This window comes from Mus pahari, chromosome 4, assembly GCF_900095145.1.
Source record: "Mus pahari chromosome 4, PAHARI_EIJ_v1.1, whole genome shotgun sequence".
Classification (NCBI taxonomy): Eukaryota; Metazoa; Chordata; class Mammalia; order Rodentia; family Muridae; genus Mus; species Mus pahari.
Window position 1 is genome coordinate 141,819,536 of NC_034593.1, and position 21,393 is coordinate 141,840,928.

The window sequence follows — 21,393 nt, forward strand, 5'->3', positions numbered from 1 at the left end:
ACACACACACACACACCACACCAGACACACACCACACACACACACACACACACACACAAAAGCACTTAAACATAAGAAAGGGAATGTAAACGTGGTGGTTTGTACTTAACAGGAGCATGCTGTTGGGGAGGTAGAGCTGTCCAGCAGCTCTTACAGGGAGCTCAAAGGACAACAGCAGATGGAGCCCAGGGACAGAGTCAGTGGAAGCAAAGAGTGAGGGGCAGAAATCCACACTCCTCTGGGGCACCTAGTGATCCCTGCTGTGACATATATATATATATGCTTCTGCACAGTTCCCTGTAATTTGTAAAATTCTAAATCATAGCAAATTAAATTATGTTTTGGGCTGTAAAGTGGAGGAAGCAAAGAAAGTAAATGAAACCAATTATTTCTCATGACAAACCAAAGGCTTCCTCAGTCACTGGGCTGCCCAGCCCCTCCAGGGTTTCCGGGGAGCCCGCAGGCCTGCTCCCCTGCACTCTTTCAACGTAGCACCCCCTCTTCCCAGGGTGCTTTCAGAGACTGAAAAGAACACCTGGGTTCTGTCACTGGAAAATTGTTACTCTAATGAAAACCTTGTTTTAAACGTCAAGTGTACCACCTGTGTGTGTTTTCACACTGACAGGTAAGTGAGACTTCCTTTTTCCTTTCTGCTTGATGAAATATTCATTAAAAGCAGAAATTCATTAGTGACAATGGTATTCTCCTTAGGCTTTGAAAAGGCCACTTTTCTCTCTCTCTCTCTCTCTCTCTCTCTCTCTCTCTCTCTCTCTCTCCCCTCTCTATTTCTCTCCCCCTCCCTCCCTCCCTCTCTGTGTGTGTCTCTCTCCCCCCTCTCTCCATCTCTCTCTCCCTCCCTCCCTCCTCCCTTCCTCCCTCCCTCCCTCCCTCCTCTTTGTTTTTCTCTCCTCTCCATCAGTCATCTGTCCCCCTTTCCTCTCTCTTCTCTGCCTTTCTTGATACCTAACAACACACTGTGCTACTCTGGATTTCTTTGTGAATTCTACTTATCTATTCACACTTTTTATTCTCTCACCACAGATCACGAGAAGTGGGAGGATACTTTCTGAAAAGGAATATAAAGTTAACAACATGAAGCAGGATCACCAAAAATATATCCGAGAGTGCTTAGCCCGGGCCATTTTCCACAAGGTCCTAGATATGGAGGTCCGCATTTCCTCCCTCTGTATGCTAACGACTGGGTAACTCTTCCTAAATAAATGGACCAAGGGAAATTGGTCTGTTCCTAAGTAGCTAGGAGCCCAGACTCTCAAGCTTTTCCTCCTTTTTAGTTCAGAAGAAATATGGACAAGATTATAAAGTTTGTGATATTTAATTTTCTAAATGTAGATTCTTTTAATCCACAATGGCTACCCAGCCCTCACCATCTGTACCTTAATTTCCATTCGCTAAAAAAAGTGACATCTGTTTAAATATCAGTAATTCCAGTGCCATGAATTATCCCAGACCTGTTATTCTTTTAAGGCTCTGTAGCTCAGCCGTATGTTAAGTTTCACAGAATAGGCATTGAAACATCTGCTGTCCTTCCTACTTTAGGACACATTGGTCAGCATGGATTTACAGGCTGAGCATCAACATGTTTTGTGGAATCTGACATGGCACTTTTAGTGGGGTATGAAGCTAACCTGATAAATTTTTGCAGCTTTGCTCCACAAAACGGTGGTTTCAATCGTCAAGCACCATTTACTCTTTGTGAAAAGGATGCCACTCCTTGGCACATTCACACAGCAGTAAATCAGAGAAGTGGCTTGGTAAATCTATGACTTGTGGGTGCGTTAACATTTTTTTAAACAAATGCAGAACTATCAGTAAACCTGCAACAAGTTTAGTACCAGTGAAAATATTTGTTATTATATTGACTGTATCATTACATCAGTCATTCGGAATGCTCACTTAAGATGTATATTGTACACATACAGTTTTTGCCTACCTAGCAATTCATTTTTTTTAAAATTTCAGATCATATCCACAAATTACGTAGACTCATTGTTGACAGCCCCAAATTTGCTGATTGTAAATGCACCAGTGGGAATGGTACAATTCTGCTAAAATATAAATAGTTCTGGTATTAAATTAACCCCTACGTGATTTTTAGTTTTAGAAGTGCTGAGTTCAACGTTGTCCAGATCCTCAGAGTTTGTAGGTACATCAGATACATCAGAACTGTCACATATATTTTCAGTTGAGTCTCATATACTAACAACATAAAATGACATTTAAAAGAATGTATAGTAATTATAATATGGAGGGAGCTTGACCTTCTCTAGTCTGAAAATCTGAAATATGGGGCTGTGAAGACAGTTCACAGGATAGGCACACTTACTAGACAAGCTGAACATCTTTAGTTCCAGTTGTCAGCACCTATGGATAAAACCCGGTGTGGTCACACATGTTTCTGTAACTCCATCCCAGGGACGGAAGATGGCTGTGACTTGCTGACAGCCTAGTTCTGGCTTCAGTGAGAGACCCTGTCCTAAGGGAATAGCACGGAGCAGGACATCCGGTGTACTCCTCTGATCTCTGCATGTACACCCAAGACATTCGGTTCATACGATACATATTTCACGCACACAAACCAACATGCACAGTTAGAAAGATAAATATGAGATGCTCAGAACTTGAAAGTATTGTAAACATGTTGTTTGTGTTTAAGGGTTTCGGCTTTCAGAGGACTTGAATGTTTAATCAATAGAGTCTACAGATATCCACAAACGTGAAAAACAGTGAAATGAACTGTTCAGCCCCTAACCATGTTTCTGAAGACATACCTAATCTGTTAATATACCAGAACAACTAGTATTGTCTCCAGATTGGCACATTGACTTGAAACTGCTACAGTTTTCCCTGACATTTCTATAGGTGTTCATGCATTCACTCATGCAACAGTAGCTGACTCACTGTGTGTCAACGGACCCTGTCTTGTGACTGGAAGACACTGTTTATAGAAATATGGCACAGTGATTGCATAGAAAAGGGAAGTGCCAAATTGGATCCTGCAAACAAGGAGGTGTCCTGTGGGCCTCAGGGCAAGGGACACAGAGCTCCTGTTTCTGGGAAAGAGCAAACCAGGAGCTCAGGAGAGGGATTCCAGAGCAGGACAGCCATATACAGCAGCATCCTGTGGATGGAAAAAATGCCCAAAGACCACTCAGGGGGGCGGCTTGGCAGGAGGAAGTGACACCATCTGAGAAGCTGAAGCCTTGTTTCTGGGAAGTCTTGACTTCCAAGGCAATGTAGGTGCCGAGGCAATGAGATGCTTTTACAGCAGGGGAGTGAAATAGATGAGCAGAGCTGTTTGAGATGTTGCTGCTGTAGATGCAGAGGATGGATTAATGGTCTGGAAAAGATTGGGGATGGGAGGTCAATTAGGAATCTGTTGCCAAAGGGTTCAGCTAACAGTGCCAGAGAGAGGGAGGGAGAGACAACTGTTTGTGGGGACAGTAGAGAAGGAGAAAGCTGCTGAGAGAAGTTGTTGTCTCACTCAGAGGAGATGGAGAGAGCATTAGGGACTGAATGAGGAGAAGCAGAGGAAGGAAGGAGCAGGAGCCTGGGAATAGAAACTCTTCACCTGTGAGGATCAGGCCTGGGAGATTGCTGTCTGGGAGCCAGGGGCCCAGGAGCTGGAGATCTGCAGAATGGCTCCACAGGGTGTCTGGACCCAGGAGGCACCAGAGAGCTTGGGGGGAGCGTTTCAGTCATGGTGATGACTGCAGAGAGTTCAGGACAAATGGAAGTTGGGAACAGAATGATAGTAAATATAACAAAATTTGTTGCTGAATGGGTGAAAGATCAGAGCAGGAGGGAGAAGAACAAAAAGAGTCAAGAGATGATTGATGACACTCAGGACAGGAGTGAGGGAATCGGCAGGGACCAAGACCAGAGAAAAGGTTTTCCCCAAAGGAACAATGAGACAACAAAACCACCAACTGATTTCAAGTCTAATTGGGAGACCGTTTCTATTTAGGTATATTTTAGATCACCAATTATTATATGAAAATAATTGAAAAACAGACATCATAAAGCAGAAATAATTGCAAAAGGATTTTACTTTCAGAAATAGCTATTAATATCTTGTGCTCATATTCATACACCAATAAAACCATGATATGGCCAAGTGTGGTAGCATGTGGCTATAATCTTAATATTCAGGAAGACTAGGCAGGAGATTTGCCACAATTTTGAACCCAACTTGAGCTATGTAGTAAGTTCCAGGTCATCCTGAGCTAGGTTCCAAGAATCTAGAACAGTGAACAGCGGATTTCAAATGCAGTTCATCAGGTATGGCCACTGGCTGTCCTTGCAGAGGACCAGAGTTCGGTTCCCAGCATCCGTTCCATGCTGCACATGACTGCTTCAAGAAGCGGCCCCTCCACCACCATGTCCAAAGACACACAAATAAAAGTAAAATCATCCTTTGCACACACAGAGGAGAAAATCATCATGCAATGTTGTGACAAGGACATGGGTTTGAGCCATCAAACAGGAAATAGAAAGTGAGACCAAGACACAAACCTGTGTCTGTGTGACTCAGCGCCTTTGGTTGTGAAATGTGATAGTCTTGAAACTAGAGACTTGATGCCCCAGTGTAGGGGAATGCCAGGGCCAGGAAGCAGGGTGGTTAGGTTGGTGAACAGGGGAAGGGGCTAAGGGCTAGGGGGTTTTTTGGAGGGGAAACCAGGAAAGGGGGTAACATTTGAAATGTAAATCAAGAAAATATCTAATAAAAAATCAAAATCTTTAAAAACTTTATTTAAATGATTCTATCTCTTCCAGCCCATGGATGTGTCAAACATTCAACCAATGTTTTTCAAAAATTTACATTGCTATTGCACTATTCAAAGAGTAAAAGGGGGTGGGGTCCCTTTAGATAGTATCATTTTGTGCAAAACACTTAAAAGCCATTACTCAGTTTTCCTCTTCAGTTGAGGAACAAAGTTTATGGTTAAAGGGCATGAATACTTTTAGCTAAGATGTAATTGGCCTCCCAAAGGGTGGTGGCAATTGATATTCCCACCTGCACACTTAGGCAGGTGGGTCTTCTCCATTCAAATGACAAGAGGGGTAATTGAAAACAGAGCTACCTATGTTGGGATTATTTTCCTCTAAAATATTCTTGGCTCTAATAGCATGGTTCTATCCTCCACAGCGCTACCACCAGCTGGAAATAAAGCGGAAACTGGATGCCTTAGCTAGGAAAGAGCGGATTCAGAAGTTGAAGGTAAACTCTTTCACTTTTTAATATCATGGTAGCACTTGAACACCCAGACAGTTATCATGGAAAGTCTAGAGGCCCCCTGCTTTTGGGCAGTGCACACAGCTGAGATCAAGCAAACGGTTCTATGGAGCCTGGCTCTCAGTGCCATCATCAGTACGGGTCCTGATAAAACAGGCGCTGCTCCCGAGAAACATTACAGCAAGGTGAAGACTTTCAAAGGCGGACTTGAAAATAGTTGCATTTGCTGTCTGGCTTTTGTGTTTTCTTGTGGCAGAGGCCAAAGGATATTATGAGTCTTAAGAAAATAAAAAGAGATGGTAATGTTCCAGCTTGAAGGAAAATAAAACATCGGAAGAATTATACAATCACACATTTTCATTCGAATGTCACCCTTGAAATCTATGGTGGGAACAAGCTTCCTCAGTGGAAGGAAGCACGAACAGGCCTAACATTTTGTGCTAGGTATTTTTAAATCCCTCGGTTGTTCTCTATTTTTGTTCTTTGCAGTGAACTTATGAAATACATCAATTTGAATCAGGGGATGAGAGATTCAATTAGGCATGTTTGAAAAGTTTCAGTTTAGGATGGCAGATTTATTTGATTTCTTGAGCTATTTGAAATCATGGGCTGTTTGTTCTTAATTTGCTATAGTATTACAAATGTGGAGCCTGAAACGCATTTCACAAACTGATAAGCATTTGTAAAGCGTTTGTAGGGCAACTCGCCCTGTAAGAGTAACATTTTCCTCTCTGGGTCGATGGACTCGAATTTATTGTATCAGAGAGAAAGCGTAATCTCAATACTAAAGTGTTAAATGACAGAAGGTGGGTCCCTTCTTGGGATCAGGGGAGCTGGTTTGCAGAGGCTCCGGGTTCATTCAGCTTGGCTGGCCATGCCTTGCATCATGGTCTTACACTTTCCGTGATTTGTTTGCCAGAACGTGGAAGCAATGATGACTGGAAATACTGATTTCCAGTGTCTAAAACAGGGTGTGCTGTGTGTCTGTGATTCATCTGTCCTGTGCAAAGGCAGATGGGAGGCAGTAGGTAGATGGGAAGATGAGGGTTCTGGGAAGGAAGAGGAGGGTTCTAGGAAAGTGCTAAGGGCACTCCAGTTACCCCCATCTGACATCTGCTTGTCAAAACTCACTGCATACTTGCAATTGGCAAAGGTATGATTTACGTCCCCTCTATTTAGTAAAAGGAACTGTATTTTTTAAATTACTATTTTTACAACAAAAACTTTCTCTTTTCTGGTAGTGTGTACCCCTCAGTGTAGTGAAGCACAAAGGGCACTTTGTTGGCCCAGCAAACATTACCATTCAGTAGAATATTCTCTCAGGATGACTCCTTTGTGTATGTAGGTGGAGACGATTCCATTTTTCTGTCACTTACTGCCTACCACACCCTGCCCTCCACAGGGCTAGAGAAATGTTGCTAACTTCAGTATCAGAATACAGAATGGCAATCTTAGTGGGGAGGGCTTTGGTCACACAGTATGGATACATGTCAGGCACTAAGCTAACCTGATCGCCTATATGTCAACCTCACATTTTTTTTTTTCTTGTTCCAGGGAGAACACACAAGACGATATATTGAAGATAACATGCCCGTTCTGACTCCCCATCCTCCAGCTGGCCCAAAGACTAATCGTGGCCATAGCGTTCTGGCTGAGGAAGGACATTCTAGTCCATTAACACTGGTGAGCCCTATTAAGCACTCTGTCCCAGCTAATTAATTTATGATTTCTCATTAATCTGAGAAAGAAGGCTCTCTGGGAAGCATGTCTGCACAACCCTATAGAAGTGAAAACACAGGGAAAGGAAGCAACTGGAAACTACAGTCTCCTCATTACTCAGTATTGAAAGTCAGCATTGCCAAGTCCCCACTCCGATGGAAATGGCTTCGGGTTAATCTCTGTATTTGCAGCTACCACACAACTTTCTGAAGTGGAGATGACTTGTGGTCATGTAGGTACCCAGATACCACCCCTGGCTCCATTTTATCTTTAGAAAAGAGCAAGCTTGTCCAGATATCTAAGATCACACATGACAACTTCAAGTTATGTCTCTCAGTATTTACCCTTCAGCCCTTGGCAATGTGGCAGGATTGAGCCCCTGACTGTGTCTTCTGGGAATTATTCATGCTATTCCTTTATCTGCACAAATTCAGCAGTGCCAGGCTGCAGGTTGGTGACATTCTACCATTTCAGTTTATCAAAAGTAGATGCTTCTCCCTTGAGATAATTAAATGTACTGAAATCCCATCTGAAGAAGTCGTACACTGATATTTTATCCTAGCATGAGGCATCTGTGGCCCAGAGGTGACATTTGCTGGAAGGAAGGCCGGATCTTACAAAACAATATAGATTCAGAGAAGATTTTAAAAAATGTGTGTTGGATGCTGGTGGTTGAAGCTGGGTTAAACTCCCCATGACATCCTTACCCTTAGTTTGCCTGACTGGATGTGTGACTGGATGTTTTCCTTGCAAGTCTGATCATTTTTATTTGTGCTATACAATATTTGTAGAGAGATTACAAAGCCTTCACACACAGTTGAGGTAGGTTTGTCACTGACAGCATTAAGCTTCAACATTCTGCAAAAGGTAAACATGTCTTGACCTGTCCTGGTTGAACAGCACACGTTCTGAAAAGCCCCAGTCCTCTCTGGGCTGTTCCTCTTCCAATGGGTCTGGTCTGAATGTAGAAGTGTACATGCAAATACATCTTTGTTAGAAAGCAACTCATTAGTATCTCCCAAGCTTTCCCAGGAAGACACAAAGGAAATAGTGCTATTTTCTGTCCTCCTAGCTGGTTCAGAGAGGAAAAGCCCCTGTGCCCTGTGTCCCCTCAGTTTCCTAGATGAACCTCATCGGGAGATATTTTGTAGTTCACTGCAAAAATGAGGGACCCTTTAAAAATTAGAGGTTACACTACGGCGAGCCTGATACTTGGTGGCATGCTGAGTGTTCTGTGCACCGTAGGATAGCTTTGAAGATTAATTTCCCACTTTATACAAATCCAGGTCTCCCTTAGGTTTGTCCATTCTATCATGGACACATCTTCTCTCAGTTTCATCCCTGACTACCAACCACCCCAGATGGAGACAGGAAGCTTTATGGGACATCACCATTTTTCCTAAACTTCTCTAAGAGGAGCTTTTAATGCCCATTCCTGCACTTTGATGCTAATTGTGCTAAAATTTCAAACACTGTGCAAGCATTTAGCTGCATTCTCTCCATTAAAATGGAGGAAAGTCATCTCTACGGATTCTGTAAGTCTTTGAGAAATTCAGCCCCTGTGACCCTCTTGAGAATTAGCAAAGCTTGGCTAAGCTGAGTAATTACCAGGTAGCCAGTTTCAACTCACATTTTGGCACAGCTTTGAGCATATTAAGATGGTGCCATATTTATTATAGAGAAATATATTTACACATTGCAAAATGCAGCAAGCTTAAGGTAGCCTCTGATATGAACCACCAGAGTTTGGGGCTCACAGCTGCTACTTAATGGGACAGATTTGTTTTTAGAGATAAATGTGATCAGTTGAGCATTTGACTGCCACATCCATCTAACTGGATGATATTTGTATGCAAATGCACAGAAGTAAAATTAAAAGCGCAGCCACAGAAAGATAGTGTTCTGGTTTGCCGTTAACATGCTCTCCTGGAACTCTACACACGATTTTCATGTTTGGGATTATCAGACAGCCTCAAGAAAAAATTGGGTCAGGTAGAGTCCACAAGAGCTCTTTTGGGTGATTTGAGTCTTTTATTCAGAAATGTTGTTTAGCTTCTGTACATGAACAAGATCTCTCTATAGTCTTATCTCGTTTTCTCAGATTCGTATGTTACTCCAGTTGATCCACATGTGTTTGTGGAGGTTCAGGTTTCCTTTCCTTGTTACTCAGACAAAATATCTTCAAGAAATGACTACAGAAGCATCGCCTGCCTGGTGTATAGCTTGAGGAGAGAGAGTCCACATGGAGAAGACAGGCAACAGGCAGCTCTACTGTGCAGGGGGCATGGATCTAGGGCTCTTTTCCTCATATCTTGTCAGAACAGGAAGCAGACAGGCATAGCGGCAGGGTGTTTTGTAGACATTGAGGCCTGCCTTTCAGAGAAAATCTTCTAGCCAGCCTCTACCTAGCAAAGAACCCACAAACTCCCAAAAAAGAACAACTCCAGTTTTGGACCAAGTGTTGAAACAGCCTGTGGGAGGCATTTCACATTTACCCCACAAGAGACCCAAGTAACAATGACTTACCCATGGGGTTTCATCTCCACCCCAACCCACGCCCATGAGTCTTAGGTGACTCTATGAAGTCATCAAACACCTGGGTTCCTCTGTGTTACTCACCCACCAGCTTGGGGTGCCTGCTTCATCCACAGCAGCCAGGGCTGTGTATCACCATGTGGATGTTCCAGCCTGAGGAATGTAAGGACGCGCTTCCCTTTGCTATGAGTGTGAACTGCGAGTTGCATGAGTTACTTTGATGACATTTTACTAGCCTCAAGCAAGAGGCCGGCCCCTTACAGAGTTGTGGGGAAGTCTGGGGGACATACCCTTTGTTTGTGCCAACCATGCTCACAAATGAAAATTCTCTTACTGGAGAAGGAAGGCGAGCAAATCCTGGGCAGGGTGGCCTCCGCTGCTCTTCTGTGAGCTTGGCTCAGAACTGGCTCTTCTTTGGATTTTCTAATGACTGTCTTCCTCATCATCAGGCCAACAATTCCCCCGTGTCTGTGAGAACTTAGTTTTTCTTGGCCCTCTTGGTTCACTGTAACTATTGTGAGAGCATTATTCTCAGTCATGCTCTCTGGCACTAATCATCCTGATTGATTAATAGAATCTTTGGATGTTGCAGATTACTTTTTATCTCTTTACTTGGCCTAGGGTGGAGATTCAGTATTGCCAACTGTTGAGATCAAAAGTTTGAGCAGTGTGAGCACGCATGTTTCTCAAGATGTGCTTGGTAGGAGTTTCAGTTTTTTCATGTGTTTATTTATACACGCTTTTGCAGAATGGAAAATTTGTGGCTCACCACCCTTTAGAGTCAATGTACAAAATTCTATTCATGAATCATTTATATGCCATCTATCTCACACCACTTTGCCCAAATACGCCTGCCCTATTCTTGGCATATTTTCTACTGTCTTAGTAGAATAGGACAACTGGGCCAAAGCTTTATTTTTTTCCCACTTTTGACGCATTGCTAATCTTTATACTAAACTTATATTCTGTTGATGCTCCCAAAGGCACTTATAATGTTCCACACTGGCACTTTTTGTATTCGCTGCAGTACATTCTTGATTGGAAAGTGTCTCTGTTGGGGGCTCAGCAGGAAACAGATGGCTCATACAAATAGAGTAATTACAAAGTTGTTTAATAAAGAAACTATTTAGAAAGATACAGCAGGGTGAAGAAAAGCCAACTTGGGATGGTAAGCCTGCTGGGGTCAGCACAATGGGACGCCACAGTCCCTAGGCTGAAGAGGAGTCTGGATGAGAAGGACTGGGTTCTAGAAGAAGTAGGTAGGTCTCATAGCAGGTATGGACTTCCCCACAGAAGCATAAGCACTTAGGTGGTAGGAACCATTTCTGCCCTGCAGGATTATGGAAATAAAGGCCTCCATTTCATCCTCCAATCTTCTCTGGTATCCTTCTTCTCCTTGGTAGAATCTAATTTCAGTCCTGAAGTTGGTTAGTAAATTCCTTAAGAAATTGCTTATAGGGCCCAGAGCTCCTCAGAGAAGGTAGACAGGAGATCTAGAAGAACAAATGGACGACTCTCAGTGTGGAAACATCCATTTTTATATAGTGCATCCCAGTTTGGTCAGCTATAATGTTTCATCTTGTTTTCCTCCATTTTTAGGAAGCAGTTGAAGATATGTAATTGGGGTACACCACAGCCAAGCACCTGCCTTTCCTGGTGTCTGCTTTTACTGTGGGTGCCAACCATGCTGCATAATGAACTCAAAGTAGATTTTATATTGAAAACATTGAAACTGAAATGAGTCTGTTCCAATAATATCCTTTCAGTTCTCTGAAATAGGACATTATTTAACTTAACATTTAATTGAGCACAGCCATCTTTTGCCCATATTCAGCACAATAAAGAATTTACAGTTTGAACAAAAATATAGGACACAATAGAGGCCATCTCATTTGTCTAGAGGGCTCCATTCCTGTGGCATTTGGTTATGTAGCACCATATGTTTTAACAAATACTTTGGGGTCAGAAGGGTATATATAATGGAAGGATATAATTAAAGTTTAATCTGTTCAGTAAAAAGGCACCATTAATTACTCTGGGTAATTTGTTGGGTTATTAATTGGTTCTGGAAAGATGTCAAGGTACTAATTTATAAATGAAATTTCCCCCCATCATCGTCTAGACAGCCCCTCGACCATATACTGCCCCAGGAAATATGCAGCCTCCGGTTCGTCTACAGCCTCTTCTAAGTAATCGCCAAACGCGAAATGGTTCAAAGATAACTTCAGGGTCCAAACTCAAAGGCTCACTGCTGGAAAATGAAGCTCTGTTTCCTCTTGGGGTAAATGTTCTCTTCCTTAAGAAACATCTGTTTTTAAATTATTGATTGAAATCATGTACTATCAAAGTTTTTAAGATGCTGTCTTTTCATCCACACAGGGAATCTTGCATTGTACGATCGCGAAGCACTTACTGTGTACTTGTGATAACTGCATACTGCTGCAGTGAGAAGGCCTACTTTTCATGTCATTGTACAGAATCTGTAAGGGATGGGATTTTAATGACATGCAGGGCTTAGCTCACGATGAGCCAAATGAAAAATAAAGATGATCTGTCCCCAGTTACATATGACCTTCCCCGACTCCTTTCAGATTTTAGCACATGAGGACCAGACAATGTGACTCTGCATGGCGAGCCTGTGTTCATGTGGGGGCTCTCTATCCTATCAGTGTGTAAAGTTACTTGGAGGGCAAATTATAGAAGGAAGGAGAATCTATATTTTAAATGTGCTGAAGTCATCAGCCTAAGAGTTTGATACTACATCCCTTTCAAGGTTCTTTCTTAGGTAATTTTTGCTCATTAGGGTGTGAGTTGGTTAGGTACGGTTACTATAGAGCAGAATCTACCTAAACAGGGAGGAATACACCAGGCCATTCCTAACCATGGGGAGAGACTGTGTTCCTGACTTGCAGAAACATTTGCGAGCTTAAGAATTTGTGTCATGAACATAATTGTCATTACAGGAAAGGGATGAATGTGCTTGTGCTCCATTCCTTTCTACGAAATCCTACTCACGAACCTAAGAAACTGTGCCCTCGCTCTGACAAACGCCCTTAATGCAGATGAAGTGATTTCACTTCATACTAAATATTCAGATGCAACTACAGCATCTCAGTCCATTGAATGTGGTTTTAGCTCATGAGAATGTGTTACATACCTCATTCAGTTAGTTTCCTGGTAGCTTCTTAAACACCAAAAGAAGTTCATTGGGAAATGATTTTTTTTTTTGAGGGGGGAGAAATTTCTTGAAGTGAGGCAGGCTCCTGGGTCTTAGGTCTAGGGTACAGTTGAAGGCCCACATTTGGAAGGCCATTTCAGCCACTGTCCAGGAGTAGCCAAAATCCTGTTAGTTTTTGATAATCTAAAATAGATTTGTCTCTATCAGGGGCAATTAATTCACCAAGAGTTATCAAATGATCAAACCTTATAGCAACACTGTTTTCTCCCTGGTTGGCAGAGCTGCCTGGGAAGGATGCAGACTCACAATGAGGAGGTTGCCTGGTGACCATAGAATCAGAATGGGGCTGTGACTCAAGGCAGTATTCCTGGATCAGGTTAAGGCCTCCTGAGGTGCCCATCTCATCTCAGGAATGAGCTTACCAAAAATACCAGAGAACTCACAGGTCTTTGCCTAAAACTCTCTGTGTCCTCCGGGGTTAGCTTTGCCATTGGGGTTGGGCATACTCAAAGCCTGCTGGGTAGAACTTCCTTCCCCATAGACAGTGCTTCAATGGGTCCTCTCCATGTTTGCCAAGGTGATTACATTCTTTCTAAGCTTCTATAGTTCTAAGTTCTATCTTGGCAACCTTATTTTCCCTAGACATTAGAACACCACTAGGAAAATGACAGTTTTTGACATCTAGGGACTGAACTTTTCACCTTTCAATGATTTTCCTACAAATTTACTTTGAGGCACAAGTGATCTCTCTATGTGTACACTGTGAACCAATATATAATCTCATCTTCTTGCTTACAAGTTTTGAGAGTGTGGGTTATTTCTGAAGGAAAGTCATTGAGTAGCTCACATATACCAGAAGATGACTAGGTTCATGTTAGTTTCAATTAGCTATATTCAATGAATATTTTCAGCACTTATGACAGGCTAGATGCTGATGTAAGAATGAGTGTTATTGCTGATTACCAAGGAAGACAGAAGTCACTTACTGGAGCTTACAGTGTAATATGTATAAACTAAATATGCTATGAAAAGACATGCTTTTATTAGTGGTATTGATGGTGAAAGAGTTGACTACCAGACAAACTCCTTATGAGAGACAGTGGTATGTTGTGTTGCTAAGTATATAGTGAGTGCCAGATTGACCCTCTTGCTTTACTGAAATACTGAAGAGGATAGAGGTATAAGGATTGGAAGGACCACAGAAAAGACCAGGTTGAGCTTGTCACAGCAGCTGGAGTGAGCATCTTTTGGGAAAAGTTACCTAGTCAACAACAGGTTGGTTTTGATGCCAATAAGTAAAACTAATCATGTGGCAAAATTTTTCAAATATTCAGAGGGAGTCTCTCCTGTCAGGAGGCATCAGCACAAGTGTCTTCAAGGTCCCGCCTGATGATCTACCACCATCATAACCTGTAGGAATCTATCCCAGGAACACACACATAAGTGCAAAGGAAGAGTTAAGTGCACTCTGAGCTGTCATATTTACAGTAGTGAACAAGTGAGAAAACTACATAATACAGTATAGTTTAAATGCTTAAGAACTTAAAAATACAGTGTAATTATATGTAACAGTTTAGAAAATTATCCAATATACCATCAGTTAAAAACAAAAAAGCATTATTTTTAGAAATATTATTAAAATCATTTCCAAAACAGGACAAATAGCTGATACCCAGTTGTGCTATTTGTTTTTAAAACTGATTAAATATTGTTCAAATTTTCAATGTCCTAGATTTTAATATTTGTATTATGTTCATTTAATTTTCGTTTGATATTCTAGACTCAGTCTATTGAAGAAATAAATTGAAAACAAAGTAACGTTACTTAATATAATTTAACAACGGAACAATAGAATCTGCTTACACAAAAGTGTTGGTTTTATTCAAGATTTAAGCTGTGCGTGCTTTGACTTAATCTGCCTTTATTGATTCAGTAACTAGGGCCCTCGGGAGAGCCTTTCTTAAAATTATTATTATTAAGCATCTCAAAATATAGACCAAAGTGGTTAAAAATTAGTTATGAGTACAAAAATAGAAATGTAATGTCAATTTATATTGTATATATACAATATATATTTCATATATATACATAAAGAATTTTTAAGGTAAATTGGTATAAAATGGATAAATGACTAAAGTAAGGTATCTTGATTAAACTCCTAAGCAAAATAAAGATATATATATATATATATATATATATATATATATATATATATTCCAAAGATATGTATATATATCCCAAAGATAAATTAATATTTAAAAATTTCTATTTGCTTTTAAAATCAAACCCTACATGTAAATTACTTCAAAGAAATACTGCTTGTGCTATTATGTAAGAATAGATCCACATTTCTATACCCTGGTAAGACTAATATAATTAAAGAATCAAAGCAAATTTAATGAACCATTTTTCTATTTATGGATTTTTAGAATGCTAAAGTTTTTATGGTTCAGCTTAATTTCCACATCGTTTATATATAGACACACTTACACATGTGTATCTCTATGCCCAAATGCACAATTTATGGCAGGGTGTTAATACTTGTGCAGTTATCTACATAGGATTCATTGCAGGATTTGGAGGTCAAAAATTTCTTTGAAATTTGGTGGATAGTTTTGATTGTCCTTCCCAAAGTTTGAAGATTTCAAGCAAGCACACTCACTGGTGTTTGCTCACAGGCTGGCTTCTCCTGCCTGTTCAATCCTCAGGGTGTATAAGATCAGAATGTCTCTATTGCCCGGTGCAATGCCAGCCCTGCTTCAGGGTCCAACCCCGCAGACCTTCCAATGCAAAATTAACTAAGTTTATTCTCTCAAAATCTTCTTTTAAAATCATATATTCGGGGCTGGTGAGATGGCTCAGTGGGTAAGAGCACCCGACTGCTCTTCCGAAGGTCCAGAGTTCAAATCCCAGCAACCACATGGTGGCTCACAACCACCCGTAACAAGACCGGACGCCCTCTTCTGGAGTGTCTGAAGATAGCTACAGTGTACTTACATATAATAAATAAATAAAATCTTTAAAAAAAAATCATATATTCACACAAGGTTAGAAATATGTGCTTATTCAATTTGCAATAGATACAAACTGATTTTCATAGGCATGAGCATGCAATTTAGGTTGATGTGTTGTTCTCAGCTGAGTTTGTGACAACCATCCAAGCTTTGATTTGGGTTGCACTGGGGCTCAGCTTGTGTGTCATTGGGTCTTACATCATGATGTGATTACAGGGAAAGAAAGCAATGATGAAATTCAGGAACTACATGGACAATTCCCAGAGGGAGGATCTCTACCAACTTCCACACATTAACAGTTACCACACACCTGTTCCTCCAACACCCCAGCCCCAAGCAGGGAAGAGCTTCAGGGATAAGAGGTTGGAATCTTGGAGGAGGAAGAGGCTGCGTCCCATCACGGCTCCCAATGGCCTCGAGCCTCTCTTCGGCAAGGTGATTATGGCCAACGTGTTCTTTTATTACTGTAACACTAGTGACGCCACACCAGCTGGGTTCTAGATCTGAAGTGTAAGAATTTTCTAGAATCAGGTACAAAAATGCATTACATAGATATAGTAAATTTTTTCTGATTTTTAAAATAGTAATTTCTTTTTAAAAATTTGATATTTTCTTTATTTACATTTCAAATGTAATCTCCCTTCCTAGTTTCCCCTCTGAAAACCCCATCCCCTCCCCCTCCCTTTGCTCACTAACCCATCCACTCCTGCTTTCTGGCCCTGGCATTCCCCTATACTGGGGCATAGAACCTTCACAGGACCAAGGGCCTCTCCTCCCATTGATGGCCAATTAGGCCATCCTCTGCTACATATGCAGCTGGAGCCATGAATCCCACCATGTGTTTTCTTTGGTTAGTGGTTTAGTCCCAGGGAGCTCTGAGGGTACTGGTTAGTTTATATTGTTCCTCCTATTGGGTTGCAAACCCCTTCAGTTCCTTGGGTCCTTTCTCTATCTCCTTCATTGGGGACCCTGTGCTCCATCCAATGGATGGCTGTGAGCATCTGCCTCTGTATTTATCAGGCACTGGTAGAGCCTCTCAGGAGCTATATCAGGCTCCTGTCAGCAAGCTCCTGTTTGGCATCCACAATATGTCTGGGTTGGGTGGTCATATTTGGGATGGATCCCCAGGTGGGGCAGTCTCTGGATGGTCATTCCTTCAGTCTCTGCTTTACACTTTGTCTCTGTAACTCCTTCCATGGGTATTTTGTTCCTCCTTCAAAGAAGGATCAAAGTATCCACACTTTGGTCTTCCTTCTTCTTGAGCTTCATGTGTTTTGCGAATTGTTTCTTGGGTATTCTAAGTTTCTGGGATAATATCCACTCATCAGTGAGTGCATATCATGTGTATTCTTTTTTGATTGGGTTGCCTCACTTAGGATGATCTCCTCCAGATCCATCCATTTGTTTAAGAATTTTATAAATTCATTGGTTTTAATAGCTACATAGTACTACATTGTGCAAATGTACCACATTTTTTGTATCCATTCCTCTGTTGAGGGAAGAATCTGGGATCTTTCCAGCTTTTGGCTATTATAAATACGGTTGCTATGAACATAGTGGAGCATGTGTCCTTATTACATATTGGAGCATCTTCTGGGTATATGCCCAGGAGTGGTATAGCTGGGTCCTCAGACAGTAGTATGTTCAATTTTCTGAGGAACCACCAAACTGATTTCCAGAGTGGTTTTACCAGTTTGCAATCCCACCAACAATGGAGGAGTGTTCCTCTTTCTCCACATCCTCGACAGCATCTGCTGTCACCTGAATTTTTGTTCTTAGCCATTCTGACTGGTGTGAGGTGGAATCTCAGGGCTGTTTTGATTTGCATTTCCCTGATGACTAAGGGTGTTGAATATTTTTTTAAGGTGTTTCTCAGCCATTAGGTATTCCTCAGTTGAGAATTCTTTGTTTAGCTCTGTACCCCATTTTTAATAGGATTATTTGGTTCTCTGGAGTCTAACTTCTTGAGTTCTTTGTATATACTGGATATTAGCCCTCTATTGGATTTAGGATTGGTAAAGATCTTTTCCCAATCTGTTGGTTGCCTTTTTGTCTTATTGACAGTGTCCTTTGCCTTACAGAAGCTTTGCAATTTTCTGAGGTCCCATTTGTCAATTCTTGATTTTACAACACAAACCATTGGTGTTCTGTTCAGGAATTTTTCCCCTGTGCCCATATCTTCTAGGCTTTTCCCCACTTTCTCCTCTATAAGTTTCAGTGTCTCTGGTTTTATGTGGAGTTCCTTGATCCACTTAGACTTGACCTTTGTACAAGGAGGTAAGAATGGATCGATTTGAATTCTTCTGCATGCTAATGGTCAGTTGAGCCAGCACCTTTTGTTGGAAATGCTGTCTTTTTTTCACTGGATTTTTTTTTTTTTTTTTTTTTAAGTACAGTCGTAAAGAACCTGTGAGTCAAGGCAACATTTGAGTAATTAGGGAAACAACTCAATTATCCTAAGTGATGGTAGATTACTCATCAACTCCAGCAGTCAGATTTAAGTTTAGACTCCAACTTCATTTCCCTTAAGTTGATCATTCAGAGTATCTTCACATTTAATTCATGAAAATTCATGAGTTTAAGCACAGCTAGAGAGTGTAATACAAGCTGAATTTTATTTTTAATGGTTTGTTGCAAATTAGCAAATATTGCCTACCAACTTTTCCACTCTTCATTGGAAGTGCTGTGGTTTGTCACCCACATGTCCCCAAAGCATTATTATAGCACATTCTTGTAAGCGTAGCTGAACTTTACACAGCTTCAGTCTAGTAAGAGAGCAAAGGAACTCTTCTTTTTTGTAGTGCAACAGACAACCACGTGTATTACACACACCTCCTGCGACTCTTAGCATATAGAGGGGTTGGCGTTTTCCCCAATGAACAAGTAATGAAGTCCCCACAACACACCACTCTGCATCCCACTCCTCCAAGGCAGCCTCGCCTCAAACACTCTTCTTAAGACCCCATATGTCTGTATTTCACTCCATCATCTGCCCTCCCCTCTAACCTTCTAAAAGGCCAGGGTGGCTCAGATCTCCCTCAGTTCTCCCCCTTTGCTGCTCTCTCGGGCAGAACCTCTCTCTTCCTTGAAGACTTATTTGGCCTGGGTGCCTGACCTTGACCTGACCCTGCTTTCCCCAGTGGGCCTCTTCAGCCTTGTCATCTTATCTCTGTTTCTTGACAGATTGCGGGCTTTAGGTAAAGTTATCAGGTCCTTTCTATGTGGACAGCACCTTAGACAAGTTTTCTCTTTCCTTTCACATTTTCAAAAATTTATTCTTTGAAAATTTCATAGGCAGTTTCATACCCTCAACTACATGTCTCTGACTGCCTATGAAATCCGCCAACAGACATCTGCTCCCAACTTCATGTCAATAATAATAATAATAATAATAATAATAATAATAATAACCTCCCTGAGTCTATTAGTGCTGATCATTTACAAATGAGTGTGGGGTCACCACTGGGGTGTGGACAACCTATCAGTGACATCACTCTCCCACGCTAAAGTGACTGTCCCTCATTAACAGCCACCAACTGCAAAAGCCTCTCAGATAGGGGCAGAGACTCAGAAGGTCATCCCCAGCCCATGTTGCAGTATAGAGCAGCAACCACATGGGGTTGTGTATATCAGCCATGTCAAGTCCCGAAGTCAGCTTTTCACAGTTCTCTTCCCCAACCTCCATCTCTTACTTTGTTTCTGCTCCCTCTTCAATGTTCCCATGAGACTTGTATATATGAGTGCTAATGTACATAGCACATCTTGCTTTATTGTTTTCAGAATTTCACTGGTGTCTGCTGCAACATTTTCCTTTAGGATTTTTTAATCTTGTATTTCTTTTTGAAGAACCAACTCTTGGTTTCATCGACTCTTTGTGGCTTTTGACATTTTATTTCACTGATTTTTTGATTATTTTTTCCTGTTTATTATTTTTTGGGATTTGTTTTGGTTCTTGTTTTTCAAGGCTTTAGGGTATGTCCTTAAGTTATTGAGATAGCTCAAGTTGTAATGTAGACACTTGACACTATAGACTTTTTTCAAATGTGTCTAATAGATTTTTGGTATGTTGTATTTTCATGTACCCAATTCTAGAGATTTTTTAATTTCCTTTTTAATTTCTTCAGTGACCTGATAATCATTCTGTAGTGTGTGTTTAGTCTCCATGTGTTTGGGTCCCTTAAGTACTTTCGGTAGTTTATATTGTTGTTGATTCGTAGTTTAGTTCTATTGTGGTTAAATAGAATAGGCTAATTTAATTTTCCTATATTTGTTAACATTTCCTTTGTATCCCAATACATGATCAAATTTGGAGAAAGTTTTCATGGGCTGCTAAGAAGAATGTGGGTTGTTTAGTGTTTGAATGGAATGTTCTATAGGTGTCTTTTAGGTCCATTTGATTTATGATGTCATTTAACTCCGATGCTTCTCTCTTTAGATGACCTGTCTACTGGTGAGAGCGAGGTACTGAAATTATTATCGCTATGTTAGGGTTAATATTTTGTTTTACATCAAATAGTATTGTTTTATGAAGTTCGGTGTGTCCATGTTTTGTACATACATATTTATAATTACAATACCTTCTCTCATAGATTGTTCTTTATTGAAGTGCCTTACTGAGGAGTTGAGGCCAATTGATATTCAGAATAATTAGTGTCTATCAAATTGCTTTATGTTATTAGATATTTTAAAAACATTGCTTGGTCTCTTAATTATTGAGTTTACTGATGATTCACACTCTGTAAATTGTGAGTTTGTTAGCTTCTTGTGATTATTTAGGTTTTGTTTGTGAATGTCCGGGACCTTCTAGAGTCTTTTAGGACTCTTTGGCTATAGTGATGAAATTCCATATCACTGAAAAATAATCTCTCATAGTACTCATTACTTTTTGTGTTAAAATATTCTTTCTGTAATACATAAAGAGAAAGAATATATATTATTCATATATGTATAATTATATATGTATTATTCATATACATTTTATTACTTTTAGCCTTTTGGATTTTTAGGCATGAAATCCAGGCTTTAAATGTGCTAATGTAGGAGGTTGATGGTTTGTGCTTAATTCAGTCTGGTTTTCTGCTCCATTAATAAGCTTAGGACCAGCCCACTCCTCCTCCCCTCTTCTTCAAAGCTTTGCTCTTGTCTTCCCAGGCTTTCTCTCTTCTCTTTATTTTACCTTCATCCCTCAATCTGAGCATCACCATGACTTTAACCTTGGTGCTTGCTTTTCTGTTGAGATATATCATCTTACCATGTGGTTTGACAGTTTGTCCTTTCAGAAATATCATAGTAAGAAGTTATACATATTTATCCACTGATGAGCAAGGTCTCAGTTCCACCCATCACTGAGACTTCTCTCCCACCTCTGCCAAGCTAGCCTGAATTACTAGTTTCAACTGGCCTACATTTCACTCCATGGTTTATGTCATCTCCTTGGGAAATATACTTACCTCCAAAACACCTACTGTTTTTCATTTGATTGTCTGTTCTTATATGTGCTCTGTGAACTTTTAGTAAAATATAAAAAATTATGTTTAAAGGCAGTATTAGTGAGATATGTTATTTAGTGATCCCTAAAATGTGGCATTTAACATATCATATACACAATAACCCCAAAAGAAGACATTACAATTTCACTTTAGAGATGAAGCAAATCAAGTTAAAATACTGACCCATGATCACAGAACTCATCA

At 40.7% G+C, this 21,393-nt stretch overlaps 1 protein-coding gene across 2 annotated transcripts in view; it reads left to right on the forward strand.

Moving 5' to 3' along the window:
• Erich3 (glutamate rich 3) overlaps positions 1-21,393 on the forward strand; it is a 102,477-nt gene that overhangs the window by 33,776 nt on the left and 47,308 nt on the right. For both annotated transcript variants that reach the window (XM_029537180.1, XM_029537181.1), the window contains exons 3-7: positions 1,042-1,167; positions 5,168-5,239; positions 6,809-6,937; positions 11,631-11,789; positions 15,917-16,135. In XM_029537180.1, coding sequence (XP_029393040.1) covers positions 1,042-1,167; positions 5,168-5,239; positions 6,809-6,937; positions 11,631-11,789; positions 15,917-16,135 — 705 coding nt within the window. The remainder of the gene's footprint in view (positions 1-1,041; positions 1,168-5,167; positions 5,240-6,808; positions 6,938-11,630; positions 11,790-15,916; positions 16,136-21,393) is intronic.